Below are 21,874 nucleotides of genomic sequence, written 5' to 3'. Positions count from 1 at the left end.
TATACGTAAAAGATTGTATGGCCTTGTCGGCCTATGTTCAGTATACGAGTGGTTATTTTGGTCTTATAGGCTCGTATGTCTTATGTATAAGTTGGTATTACATGTTGTATTCTACTTATCTCACGGCAGCCTCTCCAGCTCAGTTATCTATGATAGTATAATACGAAAAGATATGTTATATTGGTACCCGGTTGAGTAAGGTACCAGGTGCCCATCGCGGCCCATCGGTTTGGGTCGTGACAGCCTTGCAAATTGCTCATGAAGGTACTAACCAGGTAAAAAGGGCTAGAATTGAACTCCTTATGAGACAATATGAATTATTTTCTATGGATGATAGGGAGACAATAAAAGACTTGCATGCTCGGTTTATTCTTATTACTAATGAACTCCAATCTCTTGGAAAAGTATTTTCTTCTGAAGAACTTGTTAGGAAAATCTTGAGGATAATGCCATCTTCATGGGAGAATAAGGTTATATACATCCAAGAAGCGAATGAGTTAGACAAATTGACAATGGATGAAATTATTGGAAACCTACTGATTTATGAGCTTCGTAAGAATAATCAAAGCAAGGATGAGCCAAAGAAAAAACAAAGTCCAACCTTAACAGCAGATGTGAGTGATGAATCTGACCTTGATGAGAAAAAATTTGATGTACTAACTTGCAAGATAAAAGATTTTTTCAGAAATGAAACAGCGAAAACAGAGAAGGAAGAGTCGAGATTGTCCAACAAGATTGTCCAACGTTCTCTTCCAACAAGATTATCCAAGTAATATTCTCCAACCCCTTCTCCATGTAAGAATCCTTTTTCAATCCATAACAAGGTTAAATTTGAAACTTGAATCTTGTTGTATGCCTTATCCACTCCTAGATGATAGGAAGAATGAATCTCAGCAGGGGCCCATCAGCCTCATCTTTGAAAAAAAGAAGAAAGGTATACAGCTTGCTTGCGGGCGCTATTAAAAGGTTCTTCCCTTCCTTCTCTACCTACTTCCCAATACCCTCTACCCTTGGGAAAGACCCCGAGGCATCTCTTTACTAATAAAAAGAACAGATAGAAAAAATGGTAGGCTTAATACATGATTTGAACCACTAGCCTCTACTTGCGAACCATTCTCCTCTAGTATTTGTTGTGAAGCTCATTCCCCAATATTCTAAAATATAGAAAGCATGAATTCAGATGACAGCATTACTTCTTACTATAACTAAAAGATGTATTACATCCTTGGGAGAACTTTGGAATCAAGGACCTAAATTTTCTCACACTTGTTCAAAAGTTGTTAGCGAGAATACTTGCTACCAAAACCAATGAAAGAAAGTAAGCCTCCACACTTTCTTGCTAGCTCTTGCCCAACATTTGTTAGGTCTTGAGTACAGTTTCTTTATTCAAAAATTATTCTTTAATAGCATCGAACTTTGCTCATCATTAATCAAATAGAGAAGTTGAAGACCGCTAACAAACTTACTTATCTGGCAACTTCACCTAACCGAGTAGTCATAAAAGTTCTATTACTATTGTTAGCAACACAGAGGCACAATTTTAAGTCAATCCACGAACAATTGTCCAAATATCATCAAGAATGATAAGGGTTACTCTTGAGCAATAATAGGTTTATTCTAGCTATCCTTTCATCTCCATGCGCTTTTAATCTGAACAATGTTTTTTATGTTATAAAATCTTGGATTATGATGGATGTCCATAACCACCAAAGGAGTAATGCTCACTACTCTTCTCCATTATCTCCATAACTTTCACTACTCTAATACTTATGGAGTTATGATTGTAACTCCATAATCTCTCCATGATGTTCCTCCATGATCTTGATGTTCCTCCATGATCTTTCTCTCAAATGCTTAATGACATATTTCTTCACTTTTCATGCCTATATAAAGGACTTGTAATAGATAGGAAAGATCACACAATTGAAGAAGAAATAAGAATCTCTCCTCTCTTTCTCTCTATATCTTTTAGCTTGTTTTTCCTTGTTCTATATTATTACTTTAAGCTATATTTCATAACACGTTATCAGCACGAGTTTCTAACCAATTGAGTTTGATCTCTTCCTTCTTCAAGAATTTCCGTATAGAAAATAGAAGAGACGGTATCATCATAAATTAAAGATGTGATGGGATGGAAACTCAAGCAGTATATTTAATATCACAACATTTGTTGATATAGCTTAAAGGTAACATTGACATAGCTTACAGCTTATGGTAACACACAAACCTTTATGCTATATTTCACTATGTTTCCAAGAAGGTATGGTTTGTGCAATTTTGATTTATGCAATTTTGACTTTATGGATTTACGTATCAACAAATATGTTACTGCCTTCACATAATATATGACATTAAAAAAATGCACTTCAAATAGTCTTGTGTAGAAAAGTTCTTAAATCAGAAACTTCTTATGATCAATAATTAATAAAAGTTGAGACATTATGATTTAAAATACATATTGAGCTATATTTTTAATAAATAGTAGACAGTGCTTGCATAAGAGATGCACTTCATTATATCTGCCACTCATCTCCTAGTTTATATTCCTTTTTCTGAAAAACAAATAGTAACCATTTATATTAACCACCATGCATTTCTTTTTGGCATGATTGCAATGGATGATGATGATGATGATGATGATGATGATGATGATGATGATGATGATGATGATGATGATGATGATGATGATGATGATGATGATGATGATGATGATGATGATGATGATGATGATGATGATGATGATGATGATGATGATGATGATGATGATGATGATGATGATGATGATGATGATGATGATGATGATGATGATGATGATGATGATGATGATGATGATGATGATGATGATGATGATGATGATGATGATGATGATGATGATGATGATGATGATGATGATGATGATGATGATGATGATGATGATGATGATGATGATGATGATGATGATGATGATGATGATGATGATGATGATGATGATGATGATGATGATGATGATGATGATGATGATGATGATGATGATGATGATGATGATGATGATGATGATGATGATGATGATGATGATGATGATGATGATGATGATGATGATGATGATGATGATGATGATGATGATGATGATGATGATGATGATGATGATGATGATGATGATGATGATGATGATGATGATGATGATGATGATGATGATGATGATGATGATGATGATGATGATGATGATGATGATGATGATGATGATGATGATGATGATGATGATGATGATGATGATGATGATGATGATGATGATGATGATGATGATGATGATGATGATGATGATGATGATGATGATGATGATGATGATGATGATGATGATGATGATGATGATGATGATGATGATGATGATGATGATGATGATGATGATGATGATGATGATGATGATGATGATGATGATGATGATGATGATGATGATGATGATGATGATGATGATGATGATGATGATGATGATGATGATGATGATGATGATGATGATGATGATGATGATGATGATGATGATGATGATGATGATGATGATGATGATGATGATGATGATGATGATGATGATGATGATGATGATCAGCAATAGCAACAACAACAGCAACAGCAACAACAACTTAATAAGAATAATAATAATAATAATAATAATAATAATAATAATAATAATAATAATAATAATAACTAAAGAAAAATAATATATTTTCATGAAAAAGTATGAAGCTTGTCCCGCTTGATTTGCTCCATTCTTGAAGTGAATGTGATAGCAGTGCATGATAAGTCTAAATAAAGACAAGTGGTTGACCAATGAATGTGGGCTTGTGAAAGACCAAAATAATAATAGTTATCATTATGGTAATTATAAAAAGGGAGAACAAGGCAATGTTTACCATCAAATTGGTATGAAAAAAAATAATAAAGTACATCGCTATCATTATACTCCATTCTTTGAAGAGAATGTGACTTGTGATAAACATTGAGAATGCAGACTCATCCCTGAAAGTGAATTGAAAATATATATGTGATAAAGATTATGCATAATAATGTACTTATGTGTGATGACCCAAAAGGTCATCTTATGTTTTAGAACTCGAATATACTCTCTTAAGCCTTAAAAATCTCATTTTTACCCTCCTCGATTTACGTGCGCAGTCTGGGCAGGTTTTCAAAAAGCTTTTATGTTGAAAACTGATGAAAATAAGAATTTTTGCCTTAAAAGTTGATTTTAGATGACTTCGGTCAATATTTTTGGTAAATGGGCCCGGATCCGTACTTTGACGGTTCCAGTAGGTCCGTATCGAATTATGGGACCTGGGCGTATGCCCGAAATCAAATTCGGAGGTCCCTAGCTCAAGTTATGAATTTTTGATGAAAATTAAAAGTCTAAAAATTAATTATTTTTAAGAATTGATTGATATTTGACATTTTTAGTAACGGGTTCGTATTTTGGTTTCGGAGTCCGGTACAGGTTCATTATAATATTTAAGACTTGTCTGTGAAATTTGGTGAGAAACGGAGTTGATTTGACGTGATTCGGACGTCCAATTGAGAATATATGAATTTTAAAGTGTTCTTGAGAATTTCATTTGATTTGGTACTAAATTCGTAGTTCTAGGTGTTATTTTGGCAATTTGATCGTGCGAACAAGTCCGTATGATATTTTTAGACTTGTGGGCATGTTCGGTTTGGAGCCCCGAGGGCTCGGGTGAGTTTCGGGTAGGCTACGGAGTGATTTTGGAACTTAGAAATTGCTGGTGTAACTGGTGTCTGTAGCAAGCCTCTGATCTCGCAATTGCGAGATCATGCTTCGCAAATACGAACCAAGCAGGTATGGCAATTGCGAGGTTTTTATCGCAACTACGAAGAAAGCCTAGGCCAGCAGTTCTCGCAATTGCGAGTTTAACTTTGCAATTGCGAAGGGGTCTGGGGAAGGGCATGTTCGCAAATGCGAACTTCTACCCGCAATTGCGATGGGCCAATTGTCGCAAATGCGATATATTCTTCGCATTTGCAAAGGCAGCTGAAATGTGAAGGTTTTCGCATTTGCGATGACTCCTTCGCATTTGCGAGCTTCGCAATTGCGAAGCTCAGGTCGCAAATGTGATATCCGCAGCTGATAACTTTAGACTTAGACGGGATTTTTCATTCATTTCCCAAATTTTCAAGACCTAAAACACAAAAGGCGATTTTTCCAAAGACCATTTTTCCCCCAAATCATAGGTAAGTGATTCTAAACTAGTTTCTTTCAATCTTTCACTACATTTTACAAGATTTTAACCTAAAATCTAAGGTTTTCATGGTAGAATTAGGGGTTTTGGGTAGAAACTAGGGATTTCGGAAATTTAGGGATTTAGACCTCAATTTGAGGTCGGATTCCAAAACTAATTATATATTTTCGGGCTCGGGGGTGAATGGGTAAATAGATTTTGATCCGAACCTCGGGTTTTGACCTAGCGGGCCCGGGGTCGGTTTTTGACTTTTGTTGGGAAAACTTAGGAAAACTGTAATTATGCATTAAAATTGATTCCTTTAGCGATAATTGATAATATTAAACTAATTATGATTAGATACGAGTAGGTTGGAGGTAAATTCTAAAGGGAAAGCGATACTTGAGCAGTGAGTGGCTTGCGAAATTGAGGTAAGTATTGTGTCTAACTTTGGCTTGAGGGAATAGGTATTGTGTGAGTATTTGCTACGTGTTTTGTTGTTGAATACGATGTATAGTTGAGGTGACGAGCATCTATGCGTTGTAATCGAGTCATAGCATGCGAGTGAAATTCCATTCTTGCAAATTTGTAGTCTTAAATCTTGTTATCCATGCTTATTGTTGCTGTTGAAATGTTGGGAGACTTATATCCGGTTCTACCAAGGTTGATAAAATTGTGAATATTGATTCAAGATTGAGATGTTAAATTGTGAAAGTAATCATTGATGAAATAATGATTTCTTTGTGAAACTTTTCTCTATCCGTTGTGATTGATTCTGTGAATTGTGAGGAAGAGTGTAAAGCACGAAGGGTGATGTCGTGCATGATTTATTTATATTGTGAGGAAGAGTGTAAAGCATGAAGGGTAATGAGGAAGAGTATAAAGCACGAAGGGTAATGTCGTGCGTGATTTATTTATATGGTGAGGAAAAGTGTAAAGCACGAAGGGTGATGTCGTGCATGAATTATTTATATTGTGAGGAAGAGAGTAAAAGCACGAAGGGTGATACTGTACAGTCTTATTTATTATTTGGTGAGGTTGAGAGTAAAAGCACGAAGGGTGATACCGTGCAGTTTTCCTTGCTGTTTTAATTGCTCAATTTGTTTAAGGATTTTCAGTTTAATTCGGTCTTTTCATTATTCTCACTCTTTATGCTGTATTCCCCCATTGTATGTTCCCTTCCCATTATTTCTGCGTTATTTCTTTATTTACTGTTGTTGCCACTAGCATGATTATACTGTTCAGGTTATATGTGGGTGTCTTGTCCTAACCTCGTCACTACTTTGCCGAGGTTAGGCTCGACACTTACCAGTACATGGGGTCGGTTGTTCTGATGATGCACTCTGCACTTTCTGTGCAGACTTTGATACCGGCTCAGGTTGATCGAGATTTTGCTATTGGTCCGTTGTCCGGAGACTCAAGGTAGATCTGTCGGCGTTCACACACCTTGAAGTCCCCGTCTACTTTTTATGCCACTGTTGTTTTCTTTCATTCAAATAGTTGTATTTCTTCCAGACTATTACTTGTAGTAAATTCTAGAATGCTCATGAATTGTGACTCCAGATCCGGGTGGTAGTAATTAATACAGTTTTATGATATTTCGCACTTATTATATTTTATCTTAGTTAATTATTGTTAATTACTGAATGGAAATAAGAAATTGGTTAATGATTCTATAACGTTGGCTTGCCTAGTAAGTGAAATGTTAGGCGCCATCACGGTCACGTCGGCGGAAAATTTCGGGTCGTGACATTATGCATGGTTGGATAAATACCACAACTCACCTCTAAGGGAAGTTTGAGACAAAGAAAGATAATGAATATTACTATGTAGTTACATAAATATATCATTGGTCGCATACATGTGATACGCCAAACATATTTTGTCATGCCTTATGAAAGTTATTAAAAGCAAAATTAAAGCAAGAAATTATTTTGTTTATGATGATTTGAACATGACAATTATTATGATATGATTCTCTTTGTGAAGGAGGCATTCATTATATGGATTGTGTGACAAAAGATCTTGTAGTACAAAAGCAGTTAAGAGCTCTGAAAGAACTAATTTGTTACTACCCGGACTAATGAAATTGTTTATGATATTAATATTATAGTAAGTCTCAAAAGAAACATTTTGATTTACAAATATGTTAGCCAAAGTGGTTGGCATATTGAGACTATAAATGAAAAGAAGATTGAATATCTTTATATTACTATAATCATACCAGGTAAATATGAAAGGTTACCTAACTTTTCTTCTATTTGTACTACACAAGTATAAGCATGATGATGTAATCACAAGCCACAAGTAAACTAGAGGTTTACTGAAATAAATATTAGTTGGCATGACCGGTTGGCCATTCCGGTTCAATTATGATGCGAAAAGTTAATTAAGAATTACATTGGCATATATTGAAGAAATAGAAGATTCTTTAAGAATTCTCTTGTACTGCTTATTTTCATGATATAACAGTTAAGGCTGGGATTGAATCCCTTGATTTCTGAAACGAATAAAAGGTGATAAATATATGGGCTCAGTCACCTGCCATGTGAACCATTTACTATTATATGATTTTTATAGATGCATTTATTCTATGGTCAAATGTGCATTTGTTATCAACTTGCAGTTTGGCATTTGCAAGGTTGCTTGCTCAAATTATTAGAGCACAGTTCCAGAATATAAATTATGATAATTTATTTTGATAATGCTGGTTTAAATCCAAGTTGGTTTAGCAGAAATTGTCGCCTCCAGTTATAGCTAAACCATTGGTTATGAGAAAACAAAACTGCCAAAATAAAATTTGGTAGGTGATGTATTATTTAATATACAGCAGCACTTGTACGCATCTAGCCAAATTATGATAAGTTCTCCCTATCACAATCGGTTTAGAATTAGGAACCAAATAATTTCTATCTAGAAATATGGGTGTGCTATATGATTTAATTGTTCTACCATAATGCACAAAGATGGATCCCCAAATAAGATCAGGGATATGTGTTGGTGATCCCAACAATAGGGGGAGAAAATGGACAGCTGAAAAAGTAATGCATGGAATAAATTATTATCTAGATCCTCGTAGGAGAAAATATGAACTTGAAGTCAAGTGATAATTCATTTGTAAAATATTGCCAGGCGTATTTGCTGACCCAAAGCTAAATGTTATATTTCAGCTGCTAATGCTCCAAATAGAATAACATCCCTGATGGACAGATTTTATGGCATGCATAAAGCGTAATAGACTAATCGGTTCCAAAGATAAAACTCCTTGTAAAAGGAGAGGAACAAATATTCAAGATGGTCATAATAAGGAGGCAAGTGCTCTAGAAGAGCACCACGGCATAGCACTTCATAAAACCTCATGGGAGAGGCTCAGGTACCTGAAAATAATGAGATAAAGAGATCTCAATAAGTTATGTCTTTATTAGGTAATAATGGAACCGATATAAAATGATCGCCGATGATATTATTAATATAATATGGCGCACAATATTATTAATATTGACGAGGATCTTGAGCTCAAATCTGTCATGAAATTTGGACAGATAAATAATTGGCCAAATAACAAATACGCAATGAAAATTGACTTCACCTGAAAAATGTGAAGTTGGACAGATAGTCCCAACACTTGAAAATATAAAGCCAGTGGAGGTTAAAAAAAAAAAGTAAAGTCGATTGTCACGATCCGGAATTTTCCACCGACGGAACTGTGATAGCGCCTAACATTTCACTTGCTAGGCAAGCCAACGTTAAAGAATCATTAAACCAATTCCTTATTTCCATTCAATAATTAACAATAATTAACTACGATGAAATATAATAAGTGTGGAATATCATAAAACTATATTCATTACTACCACCCGGATCTGGAGTCATAATTCACGAGCATTCTAGAATTTACTACAAGGAATAGTCTGAAAGAAATACAACTGTCTGAATGAAAGAAACAGTAGAACAGAAAAAGATAGACGGGGACTTCAAGGTCTGTGAATGCCGTCAGATCTACCTTGAGTCTCCGGACAGCGGACCAATAGCAAAATCTCGATCAACTCGAGCCGGTATCAAAACCTGCACAGAAAGTGCAGAGTGCAGTATCAGTACAATCGACCTCATGTACTGGTAAGTGTCAAGCCTAACCTCGACGAAGTAGTGACGAGGCTAAGGAAAGGCACCTACAAATCAACCTGTACAATTTAACAGTGTATATACAAATAACAGGAATGAAGAACTAAACAGGAAATGTCGGGAGGGGAACATACAGAGGGGAATACGATATAAAGAATAACAACAGAATGATAACCGGAGCAGTCAATATACCATGAATCAACAGGAATCGTGAAAATAGTAAAGGAAAAATGAACGGCATCACCCTTCGTGCTTTTACTCTCAATCTCACCATAAAATTAATAGAAACGGCACGGCATCACCCTTCGTGTATTAACTCTCAAATTATGGCACGGCATCACCCTTCGTGCATTAACACTCACAATATGGCACGGCATCACCCTTCGTGCATTAATACTCTCCCTTGCCATAATGCAATGCATAAATAACAACAGGGAGATAGAATAACAATTACAAACCTTACTTCAACATTTGGTTCCATAACATCATTCTCAACTTTGAAATAAAAACTCAGTTATCACCAGAAAATCCGTAAACATGATAAGAACGATAAATTGAACAACACTAGTATAACACATAGCAATTAGGCATAGGAATGAGACAATATAAGAAAAACTAAGAAACATGAAAAACATGTAAATTGGAGGCGCATAAGTACTCGTCACCTCATATATACGCCGCTCACATGAATTTCACTTAGCAAGTAATCTAAGGTTCCTAATTCCCCCAAGTCAGGGTTAGACACAACACTTACCTCACTCCGAATGCCACTTAATTATCAATCACAGCTTTTCCTTTGGAATTCACCTCCAAACCAGTCTTATCTATTCAAAAATGACTCAATAATATCAAATATTGCTTAAGAAATCAATTGTATTGCATAAATTAAATTCCCCAAATTTTCCTCCAAAAATTGAAAAATCGACCCCGAGTCCGCTTGGTCAAAACCCGAGGTTCAGACCAAAATCCTTTTACCTATTCACCCTCGAGCCCGAATATGTAATTAGTTTTGGAATCCGACCTCAAATTGAGGTCTAAATTCCCAAATTTCCGAAATCCCTAGTTTCTACCCAAAACCCCTAATTCTACCATGAAAACCTTAGATTTTAGGTTGAAATCTTATAAAATGTAGTGAAAGATTGAAAGAAATCAATTTAGAATCACTTACCTATGATTTGGGGAAGAAATGGTCTTTGGAAAATCACCTCTTGTGTTTTAGGTCTTGAAAATTTGGGAAATGAATGAAAATTTCCATCCAAAAGTCATTTTGATCAGCTGTAGATGTCGCATTTGCGACCTGAGTTTCGCAAATGCGAAGGAGTCATAGCAAATGCGAAGCCCTTCACACTTCTGCTGCCTTCGCAAATGCGAAGATAAGTTCGCAAATGCGACCTTAAATCTTCGCAAATGCGACTAAATGATCGCATTTGCGATCACTGCCCTTCCCCGACTCCCTTTGCAAATGCGAAAGAAAACTCGCAAATGCGAAAACTATTGGCCCAGCTTCTCTTCGCATTTGCGATCAGAAGCTCGCAAATGCGAACCTCTCAGAGGTCGCAATTGCGATGCCTGATCTGGCAAATGCGAGATCAGAGGCCTGCAATAATATCAGATGCACCAGCAGTGTTTTTCAAGCCAAATCTCACTCCGTAGCCTATCCGAAACTCACCCGAGCCCTCGGGGCTCTAAACGAAAGGTGCGCCCAAATCTAAAAACATCATACGAATTTGCTCGCGCTATCAAATCGCCAAAATAACACCTAGAACTACGAATTTAGCACCAATTCAAATGAAATTGTCAAGAACACTTTAAAATTTCTATTTTCTCAAATGGACGTCCGAATCACGTCAAATCAACTCCGTTTCTCACTAAATTTTATAGACAGGTGTTAAATATCATAATGAACCTGTACCGGGCTCCGAAACCAAAATACGGACCCGATACTAACAATGCCAAATATCAATCAATTCTTAAAAACAAATAATTTCTAAACTTTTAATTTTCATCAAAAATTCATAACTCAAGTTATGGACCTCCAAATTCGATTTCGGGCATACGCCTAGGTCCCATAATTCGACACGGACCCACCGGTATCGTCAAAATACGGATTCAGGCCCGTTTACCAAAAATATTGACCGAAGTCGTTTAAAATCAACTTTTAAGGCAAAATTTCTTGTTTTCATTAGTTTTCAACATAAAAGCTTTCCGAAAACATGTCCGGACTGGGCACGTAAATCGAGGAGGGTAAAAATGAGATTCATTAGGTTTAAGAGCGCAGATTCGAGTTCTAAAACATAAGATGACCTTTTGGGTCATCACATCGATAGACATAAAGACGACTTGTGTCACAAAGAAAATTTGTAAATATCTTGGCATTGATTATATAGAGACATGTTCTCCTATGGTGGATGTAGTCATTTCGGGTTTTAATCTAGCAATACATGAAAAACTTGATATGCGTATAATAGAAATCATTAAAGGATTTAAATTGTTCTGAAACATATTAAGGTTCCCAAGAATTTTATTAAATAAAGCGTTAGCAAATTCTTATGTAAATTAGAGCGATCATGGCGTGCATGCTAATTTTTTGTGTCTAGTGCAATTGATGCACTAATGTATCTTGCTAGAACTATGAGTATAACAATATACTAGAAAGATATAGTTTTATTCCTATATGAAGATATTGGAATACTATTGAGATTATATTGCAAAAGGAATCATTGATATAGATTTGTTTATTCTAACAAATACTGCCAAAGTTTTGTTGGTTATGCAAATGCAGGCATTTTCTGAAATTCGTTATTCAAACAATCTATTTGCATGTGAGGGTACTGTCATATTATTATTTCACAAGGCAATCAATTGTTGATACTTATTCAAGTCATGTCAATATACTAGCAACTGATATATCAAGTTACTCAACACACAACCGATGTGCGACTTTTCTTTGAAGAGAAGACTCCAATAATGGTGAAGACGATGATGTTTGCTTATCTCAATTGAAAGAAGGATATATTGAAGGAGACAGAATAAATCATATATTTCATCAAAATTCTTTATCAGACACAATCTTCACCGAACGGTAAAATAGATGTTCAATAAATTTGTTCGTTTGATAATTTGGTGATTCTATTCAACGAAGCATGATCAACCTCAACATTTGAGAAGTTGGTATACAGGATCGAAACACATCATCTAGGTGAAATAAATTGATGTTTTCATCAGGGGGAGGCAAATACGTGTTGTACTCTTTTTCCCTTAGCTACGGTTTTATCCCACTGGATTTTTCTAGCAAGGTTTTTAATATGGCAGCAAGCAATATGTGTACTCTTTTTCTTTCATTAGGATTTTTTCCCATAGGTTTTTCTTATAAAGGTTTTAACGAAACATATTATCTATGAACATCCAAGAGGAGTGTTATAAAATCTTAAATAATGGTGGATATCCATAACCACCAAAAGAGTAATGCTCGCTATTCTTCATTATCTCTTTAACTTTCACTACTCTAATAATAATTACCTCTCCATGATCTTCACTAAAAATGTTTAATGACATATTTCTTCATTTTTCATGCCTATATAAAGGCCGTGTAACAGATAGAAAATATCACACAATTGAAAAGAAATAAGAATCGTTACTCTCTTTCTCTCTATATCTCTTAGCTTCTCCTCTCTCTCTATATTTCTTTAGCTTGTTTTTCCTTGTTCTATATTGCTACTTTGAGTTATATTTCATAATATTTTAGAGAATATATTATATCTTCTCCATAAGTCTCAGATAATTTATTTGGTGATCAACAACCCCTAATGAAACTTCCAATTTAAATTTCCATGGAAGGGAAATGAATTAAGAGAAAAAGAAAGAAACCTTTGCAACTTGAATACAGTACAATCATTTACAATTATGCAGCAAAGAGATTTACAGACATCTATTCACCGCAAACTAAACATTAACCTTGCTTCTGTTAGCCAGAACTGCATACAATTTAACAAGCTCTTCCTTCACCATGAAAAGTACAGAGGCTGCAAAGACGCTCTGTACTATCTTTGTGCGCATTCCCTGATAGAAGCTTCTGAATCCTTCATGACGAATCATCTTAATAACAGCATCTGCTGTACCTGAATATCTTAACGAGATATTTCCACCAATCTCCTGCTTGGCTTGAAGCCTAGACTTCACAACCAACAATGGATATGTCGAAACAGTTGCTCCAAGTTTAGCAAAGGCTCCGATTACAAAAACCTCCCAAGCAGTTATATTTTGTACATATTTCTTCTTTGCAGCGCGTTTAGTCCTTAACTGCTTTGACAAACTCTCATAAATCATGAACTGAATCGAGGGATTAGACACCATGATCAATGCTGGTATGACTCCTTTCCAAAATCCAATAACTCCGGATTCATCATAAATCTCACGTGCAGCTTGCAATGTTCCATAGGGATGAGGTTTGGATGAATCAAGCTCGGCCAGTTTTGCCTCCAAGGAAGCAGCAGCGGAGACATTTTCAGAAGCTTCCTTTAAAAGGGTTTGCTTTTTTGCCTCCACAATCTTCCTTTCTGCTTGAGTATGAGTCTGCATACGAGTAACAAGAATCCATATAGGATTTGTCAGCAACACGTTTAGTGATCCAGCAAGAGCTGCCACGACAAGCCAAGAGAACACTCCAACAGAGCCATCCCCTCGACCTTTTTTCTTATTTGCAGATGCTATTGCCTCAGCCTTGTTCTTGAAAACCTGGTAAAAATAATAGTACACACCCTGTGACACAGTGGTTCCAAGCAGCGAAGGCTTCAGGCCGCTGTAAAGCCCCAACAAACCTTCGCTTCTAACAACCTGCAAAATTTGAAAAAGGGCACTGCCTCGTGAATCCCGGCCCTTTTTTGCGACCCGCTCCGTTTGCTGCCGGGTATTCACCGTTTGGAGGGGGTAAGTAATTATTTGTGCAATTATGCCTCCACCAGCTCCAGCCAGCCCATTCGCCAAGGCACTCGACATGTTGAGCCTTTACTGTTCAGAGTAAGGACACTATTTGTGACAAGCACGTAAACTTCCTATGTTAATCTCAACAATGGTTAGTACCAAGTCCAATTCAACATTGACAATACACTTCAGGTCACTTGGTTTAGAAACAAATTATATATTGTCATACAAAGATTTAATAATGTAAGGATTCTGATGAAGGGATTTTTCACAATAACTAAGAATTGGATATGCAGTGTACAATTTAAACTTGTATCAAACTTTATCCGTGTATAATTAATGCTAGTATTGCTTATAACACATTGGCGTTGGTATAAAATAAAATAGGAATTGGAGTATAAAGCTATACATGTATTAACTACACAGGAATTGAAAATTGCGACCAAACATTGGATAAACAATGCATATATTTTACACCATTATTTTGTCCAATAAATCTAACCAAACATACCATTATTGGGTTCAAGATTGGAGATAGGCAGAGACTAAAGGAAAGGTATTTGACTTACTATTTAATGCTGCCACAGTGCTCATAATAAATGTATCGACAAACCTAGATGTCATCTCAATAGTTGGCATGCCTGAACTAGGTAAAACACCAAAATATATATATTCCATCTCATCTCAGAAAATATTTTTGATCAGATATGTCTTACCCAACTTATGCATGCCAACACTGAGATAACATCCAGGTACAACAATACTTTTGTGCAAGAATGGATGTATGATAATTACTTAAAAGATCGTCAAACCTAGATGTTATCTCAATTGTTGGTATGCCAGGGTCGGGTAAAAAAACCAAAACATATACTCTATAACTCTATATCATACTCAGAATATATATTTTGGGCAGAAATGTCTTACCCAATCACTCTATATCATACTCAGAATATATATTTTGGGCAGAAATGTCTTACCCAGGCACACTAACAATTAAGATAACATGCGATATAACAATCCTTCAGTTTTTCTCTTTCAGTTCGCGGAGGCGCATAACTGGCTATTTAGGAAACCCTACTTCTCTAAAGGGGCAAGGGAAAACGAATATTTATAGAGGGGTACTAGGTTAAAGGTCTGACTTGGCATAACATGGGCTTCAGTTTTACATTTCCAGCTGAATGTGGGCTGGTGTTTTCAGTTTTAGCTTGTGAGGTTTTGGGCCGCAATTAATAAATTTTACTAATATTGGGCTAACGGTGAATTACAAGTTGCAGTCCTAATTCGTGCTAAAAGTTTCTGGATCAGCATTTTTTTATTTAATTATTTCTGAAAATGATGTTAGGTGGATATTTTTTAAAACATATTTATATTTTAATCCTATTAAGAAATATTTTGAGAAAATAGCCCCGAATCAAATTTTCAAAGCACGCTAGACAGGATTTTCTTCGATTGCTAGAATTTAGAAGCACGCTTTGCAGAATTTTAAAGCACATAGGAATTATGGTGATCGTTAGGATTCACCACTAAATTGTGATTATCAGTAGAATTTCGGTCACAAATGCTCACAAAATTCTGGTGATCCATCAGGATTTCATGATAAAATTTTGATAATTACGATAACTGGTGTGTACTTTAAAATTATGCCCAGCTTGTTTTAAAATCCTAGCGCTTAAGAAAAATTTTATGCAACATGCTTTAAAATTATGGCATGCGGCTTTTTAATAAAATATATGTTATCGGTATTAAAAAATTATTAGTGGCACAAAAGTATCATATTTGTGTCGTTTTCCCTAACCATTTGGTATTTGAAGATTGAGATGCTTGGTAAGGAAAAGTGCTCCCAAAGTCAATCCTAATGATAGTGGGATAACGATTTGTCCGGCATTTGCACGAATGCTAGTATTAGGAAGTAGAGTGTCGTCATTGATTAATTATCTAGTGATTTGTATATGGGTGAAACCGGACCCATAAGCCGGCCCGATTCCCGATAAAATATATCGAGTAAGGAACGCGATGACAAGGAATCGGAATCGAGGTAAGGGACTCATCGAGTTAGGCACCGGGGGCACAACGTCCGCCCTCGAGTATATCGAGGCTATGAGCCTGGGATCGGTTCAAATCCCAAGAGCATTATTGGGCAATCGAACAGGATTAACAGAAGGTCATAATATCCGCGATCAACCGGGTATCACGACGTGGATCTCGGCAGGTACCGATGGAAATCCAGTAATTAGTTAAACGGGAGATTTTTACCTTTTATAGAATTGTACTTAGGGTAAAACTCTCCTACTATATAAAAGGGAGTCTAATTATTCATTAAACACATTATAACGCGCATCCCAAAGCAATATACTGTTATTTTTACTATTATTCATAGTTCTTGTCATACCCCTTTTTAGTGCTCGCAGTTCTTATTCTCGTTCATCAGTGCTAGCCATTGTGAGTCCGGATCGAGGGTGGATATTTCATCAAGGCTGGAATTATCCTCCTCACGTGGTTTGAATTTACTATATCTTTATTTGATTAATCTAACGCAATTTATCGTTGTATCGAATAAATCCATGTATCCTTAAAACCACTTACAAATTCAATTGTTATCCGTTTTTTAGGGTAAACGGTTTGGTGCCCACTATGGGGCTATGGATAATAGTGGCAATTTGATACAAAATTTCATAATGCATCATATTTTACACTTGTTCTTTGAAGTGTCTTTAATTTCATGTCAAAGTTCAAAATGTTGAACTCCCAATCTGCACCCCTAAATGTGGATAATGAGTCTGGTCATCATGGCGAGAACAACAATATGGTGCCCAGTAACGAGGTGCCCCTTGTCAATCCCAACGGAGTTCCAACTGCGGACTCAATCGACTCTAACTCACATGTGGCCATCAATGCGAACTTGCCTACCAATCCTTAGAACATCGTTCGCGGGGGAGTCCGATCAGTAGCCCAAAATACACACTACGGTGAAGGAGATGGGATCAACTTGCGAGTGATCTTCGAAATGCTACAGGCCCAACAGGCAGTGATAGCCCAGATGCAGAACCAGAGTCGTGCCCCCAGAAAGGTTGAGCCCGAGCCGCCCCCGGGAAATCGCTCATCAAAACGAACCAGCCTCGGAGAGGCCGAGTGATGCCGAACCCGGGACTAACCCCGAGATCATAAAAATGCTCGAGGAACTGACAAAACGGGTAGAATCGGGAGAAAAGAAAATCGAAGCCAATGACAAAAAGGTGGAAACCTACAATTCCAGGGTCGACCAAATCCCAGGAGCACCACCGATATTGAAGGGCCTAGATTCCAAGAAGTTTGTTCAAAAACTTTTTCCTCCAAGCGCAGCTCCGAAACCAATCCCGAAGAAGTTCTGCTTTCCTGAGATGCCTAAGTACAACGGAACAAACGACCTAAATGAACATGTGAACTCCTACACATGCGCTATCAAAGGAAACGACTTAGAGGATGATGAGATCGAGTTCGTCCTGCTGAAAAGATTCGGGAAACCTTTGTCAAAGGGAGCTATGATATGGTATCACAACTTACCCCCTAATTCTATTGACTCGTTTGCTATGCTTGCAGACTCCTTCGTAAGAGCACACGCCGGGCCATCAAGGTCGAGGCCAGGAAGTCAGACCTTTTCAAAGTGAAATAGAGAGATAATGAGATGCTCCGGGAATTCGTGTTCTGGTTTCAAATGGAACGAATGGACTTGCCTCCGGTCGCGGACCAAGGACTCAATAATCGAAGCTCATTGGCTTCAGAACAATTGAAGCAAAATCTGGTAGAATATCCGACTGTAACTTGGGCCGACGTACATAATCGGTATCAATCAAAAATTAAGGTCGAAGACAATCAGCTTGGGGCCCCTTCCGGGTTCGTTTATCCCGTCAGAGCAATTGATAAACTCAAGAGAGACATTGATCGTGAATCAAGATCAAATAGGGATCGGTATCAACCATACAATGGGGACCGAAGAGGCAATGGGTATGCACAAAACTCTGTGATAAGCGAAAGGAGAAGCGATCGAGGTCAAAATAACAGGGGACTCATGAGCAAAAGCTATTTTGACAGGCCCATCAGGCCTAAGGAAGCGCCAAAGTTATCAGAGTACAATTTCAATGTCGATGTTGGTGCCATCGTATCTTCCATTGGAAGCATCAAAGACACCAAGTGGCCTCGGCCTCTATAGTCTGATCCAGCCCAAAAGGGCCCCAACCTAATGTGTAAGTATCACGGCACTCGCGGCCACAGAACGGAAGATTGCCGACAATTGAGAGAGGAAGTAGCGCGGTTATTCAACAACGGACATCTCCAAGAGTTCCTGAGCGATCGAGCCAAAAACCATTTCAGGAATAGGGACTCTAATAAGCAGATCGAGCAGGAGGAACCTCAGTACGTCATTAACATGATCATCTATGGGGTCGATGTCCCCCAGGGACCGATGTTAAAGCATACTAAAGTGTCCATCACTAGAGAAAAATGGACTCGAGATTACGTGTCAGAAGGAACCTTATTTTTCAACGATGAGGACGTTGAAGGCATCATGCTGCCACATAACTATGCACTGGTAATATCTTTACTCATAAATAAATCTCGAGTTAAACGTGTGTTAATTGATCCAGTAGCTCGACCAATATCATCATATTGAGGGTCGTAGAGCAGTTGGGTCTATAAGACAAAATTGTGCCTGCAATCCGAGTTCTAAACGGATTCAACATGGCATGCGAGGCCACTAAAGAGGAGATAACACTACCGGTGAACACCACCAGAACCATTCAGGAAGCAAAGTTCTACGTGATCGAAGGGGATATGAGATACAATGCTCTGTTCGGGAGGCTATGGATTCACAACATGAGGGTAGTGCCCTCGACACTGCACCAGGTGTTGAAATTCCTAATGCCATGAGGGATTAAAATAATTTACGGAGAACAACCGGCTGCAAAGGAGATGTTCGTGGTCGACGAGGTGGTCCAGATATCCGCACTTCCTACACCAAAGGATCTGTAAAACATACTCTCTGAGAAACGAGGGGACTATCTGTATACGGGTGAAATCGGACCCATAAGCCAGCCCGGTTCCCAATAAAATAAATCGAGTAAGGAATGCGATGACAAGGAACCGGAATTGAGGTAAGAGACTCATCGAGTCAAGCACCGGGGATACAATGCCTGCCTCGAGTATATCAAGCTATGACCCCGATATCGGTCCAAATCCCAAAAGATTTCGGAGAGCATTATTGGGCAATTAAACACGATTAACGGAAGGCCGTAATATCCACGATCAACCGGGTATTACGGCGCGGATCCCGGTACGTACCGACGGAAATCCAGTAATTAGTTAAACGGGAGATATTTACTTTTTATAGAATTGTACTTAGAGTAAAACTCTCCTACTATATAAAGGGGAGTCTGATTATTCATTAAACACATTGTAACACTCATCCCAAAGCAATATACTGTTATTTTCACAATTATTCATAGTTCTTATTCTCGTTCATTAGTGCTGGCCATTGTGAGTCCGGATCGAGGGTGGATATTTCATCAAGGCTGAAATTATCCTCCTCACGTGGTTTGAATTTACTATATCTTTATTTGATTAATCTAACGCAATTTATCGTTTGTATCGAATAAATGCACGTATCCTTAAAATCACTTACAAATTTAATTGTTATCAGTTTTATATATATATATATATATATATATATATATATATATATATATATATATATATATATATATATATATATATATATATACACACACACACACACACACACACATGATTCTTTTGACTCATACAACCAAAATCTTAGCATATAACTACATAAATTAAAGTACAATACAATGAGAAGCGGATCCAAGATTCGATGGTTATGGGTGTCACTTTTTATTAACGTAAACCTAGCATTAGTGAAGAAGATTGAATTAGGGTGTACATTTTATTGGTTTGATTTTTGAACTAATTTGGTTCGCTTTGGTTTGGTTCGATTTACTTTGAATTGATTCAGTTCGATTTAGAAGATTTTTGGTGTATAAATAAATATATGACCATCAAATCGAATAAATTTTATCCAAAAGATTTTAAAAATCGGGAAAATAATAAAACTATATGGATAAAAAGAGAAAATATTAAAATCACATTCAAATACAATATTGAAGATCTATGCAAAGAAATACAAGAAATAAAGAAAAAGCAACAGAAAGTAAAGAAAAGAGAGTGAGCAAGGATTGATCCTGCACCTTGCATTTGGAATGTTGGCCTTTAACCATGGCACATAGAGCCAACTTATTACTCCAGGTACCATCCTTTTCCTATACAGATTTTTGGGTATTAAAAGTATGAATACAATGTCGGTTTATAAAAATAACCTTATAATATTGAGCATAATAACTCATAATAAAGGGACATAATCAAAATTCTAGATATTGGCCTTATAATTTTATTAGTTTTAGGACATAATACTACACGTTAGGAATCCTACATGATTACCTTTAGGAATCCTATTAGTATAATTACTTTCCGTCTGTATAATTCATATAAAATTGAACAAGTAAATATCTTTAGTCGTGTAATCTTATTACTTTTAGGATATACTTCTTAAATATTCCTATTACTAATTTAATTTGAAAACGTATTATAATGTCCTATTACTAATTTAATTTGAGAATGTATTGTCTTGTCCAAATTTATTTAGAAAAAAAGGAGAGCCTATATTATTATAAAGTATAAATACAATATTAATATACCAAAATAGCCCTAAAATATTAAACGGAAGAACTCATAGGGAAAGGACATAACTGCAATAGCTTACTTTTTGGACTACAATACCTTTTTATGCTAATTTTTAATATTTAAGATTTTAAAATTAATAAAATTTGTCTATTAAATTCTTATTAAAAATATGTAGGAAGGTTTAATAAAATTAATTTTTATCAGAATCCTCCGTATTGGTAATACATTACCACTCCATAGTGTCCAATACAAAACAAAATAGTAATATTAAATGGACTTCATAAAGAGTTGAAATTGAGAAAAAATACCCCCATGGTAATATATTTTTATATTATATTTGAATTATTTTCATACTCAAATAATATTTTTTTTAATCAATTTTTTGTGTAATATTAAAAAATACCCAACCATTAAACAACAACTAAGAAAATATTTAAGAATATAAATGTGTTAGAAAGAGAAAAAAATGGTAGGTAAGAGTTAATACCACTAATGATTCTAGAGACATAAAGATCTAAAAGTGAAATGTCATATCAATCTTTACTCTTTGAAAATAAAATTTATGATGGATAAAATTATAATTAAGATTAAATATTCAAAACAAGAGATGAACTAATATTAAGATCTGAATCAACAAAGAATAAATTATTTTTTATGGTAAAATCAAATAATTAAATCTTTTAATTAATTATTTAGGAAGAGAATCCAATTCAATTATTTTTTTAATTCATAATATGAGTAAAATTCTTATTCAAGTTGAAAAATAAATCTTAGGGTACATAAATTTATTCCATAAAAAGATCGTTAGAACACAAAGTAAAAAGGTTAATATATTATTAAAAATCAAAATGCTATACGAGTGTCACGACCCAAAATCCAACTAGTCGTGATGACACCTAACC

General features: G+C 36.0%; 1 protein-coding gene across 9 annotated transcripts; it reads right to left on the bottom strand.

Annotated features, from left to right (window-relative positions):
• Positions 1-13,169: 13,169 nt before the first annotated feature.
• On the bottom strand, positions 13,170-15,381 carry LOC107793445 (peroxisomal nicotinamide adenine dinucleotide carrier). 9 transcript variants are annotated; one of them, XM_016615797.2, is made up of 2 exons: positions 14,813-15,381; positions 13,170-14,374 (listed from the first exon to the last, which is right to left on the bottom strand). In XM_016615797.2, exon 2 carries the CDS (start codon positions 14,316-14,318, stop codon positions 13,266-13,268), a length of 1,053 nt encoding a protein of 350 aa, XP_016471283.1. In that variant the 5' UTR covers positions 14,319-14,374; positions 14,813-15,381; the 3' UTR covers positions 13,170-13,265. The 9 variants fall into 9 exon arrangements, with proteins under 9 accessions (XP_016471283.1, XP_016471284.1, XP_016471286.1 ...); XM_016615798.2 differs by having other exon boundaries at positions 13,170-14,370; XM_016615800.2 differs by having other exon boundaries at positions 13,170-14,330.
• Positions 15,382-21,874: the final 6,493 nt, after the last annotated feature.

This window comes from Nicotiana tabacum, chromosome 12 (genome assembly GCF_000715075.1).
Source record: "Nicotiana tabacum cultivar K326 chromosome 12, ASM71507v2, whole genome shotgun sequence".
Classification (NCBI taxonomy): Eukaryota; Viridiplantae; Streptophyta; class Magnoliopsida; order Solanales; family Solanaceae; genus Nicotiana; species Nicotiana tabacum.
This window is presented reverse-complemented; position numbering and strand designations above follow the sequence as displayed.

What these genes read in the sequence shown, in the direction of transcription:
- LOC107793445 (XM_016615797.2), bottom strand. Translation starts at nt 14,318, where the DNA reads ATGTCGAGTGCCTTGGCGAATGGGCTGGCTGGAGCTGGTGGAGGCATA.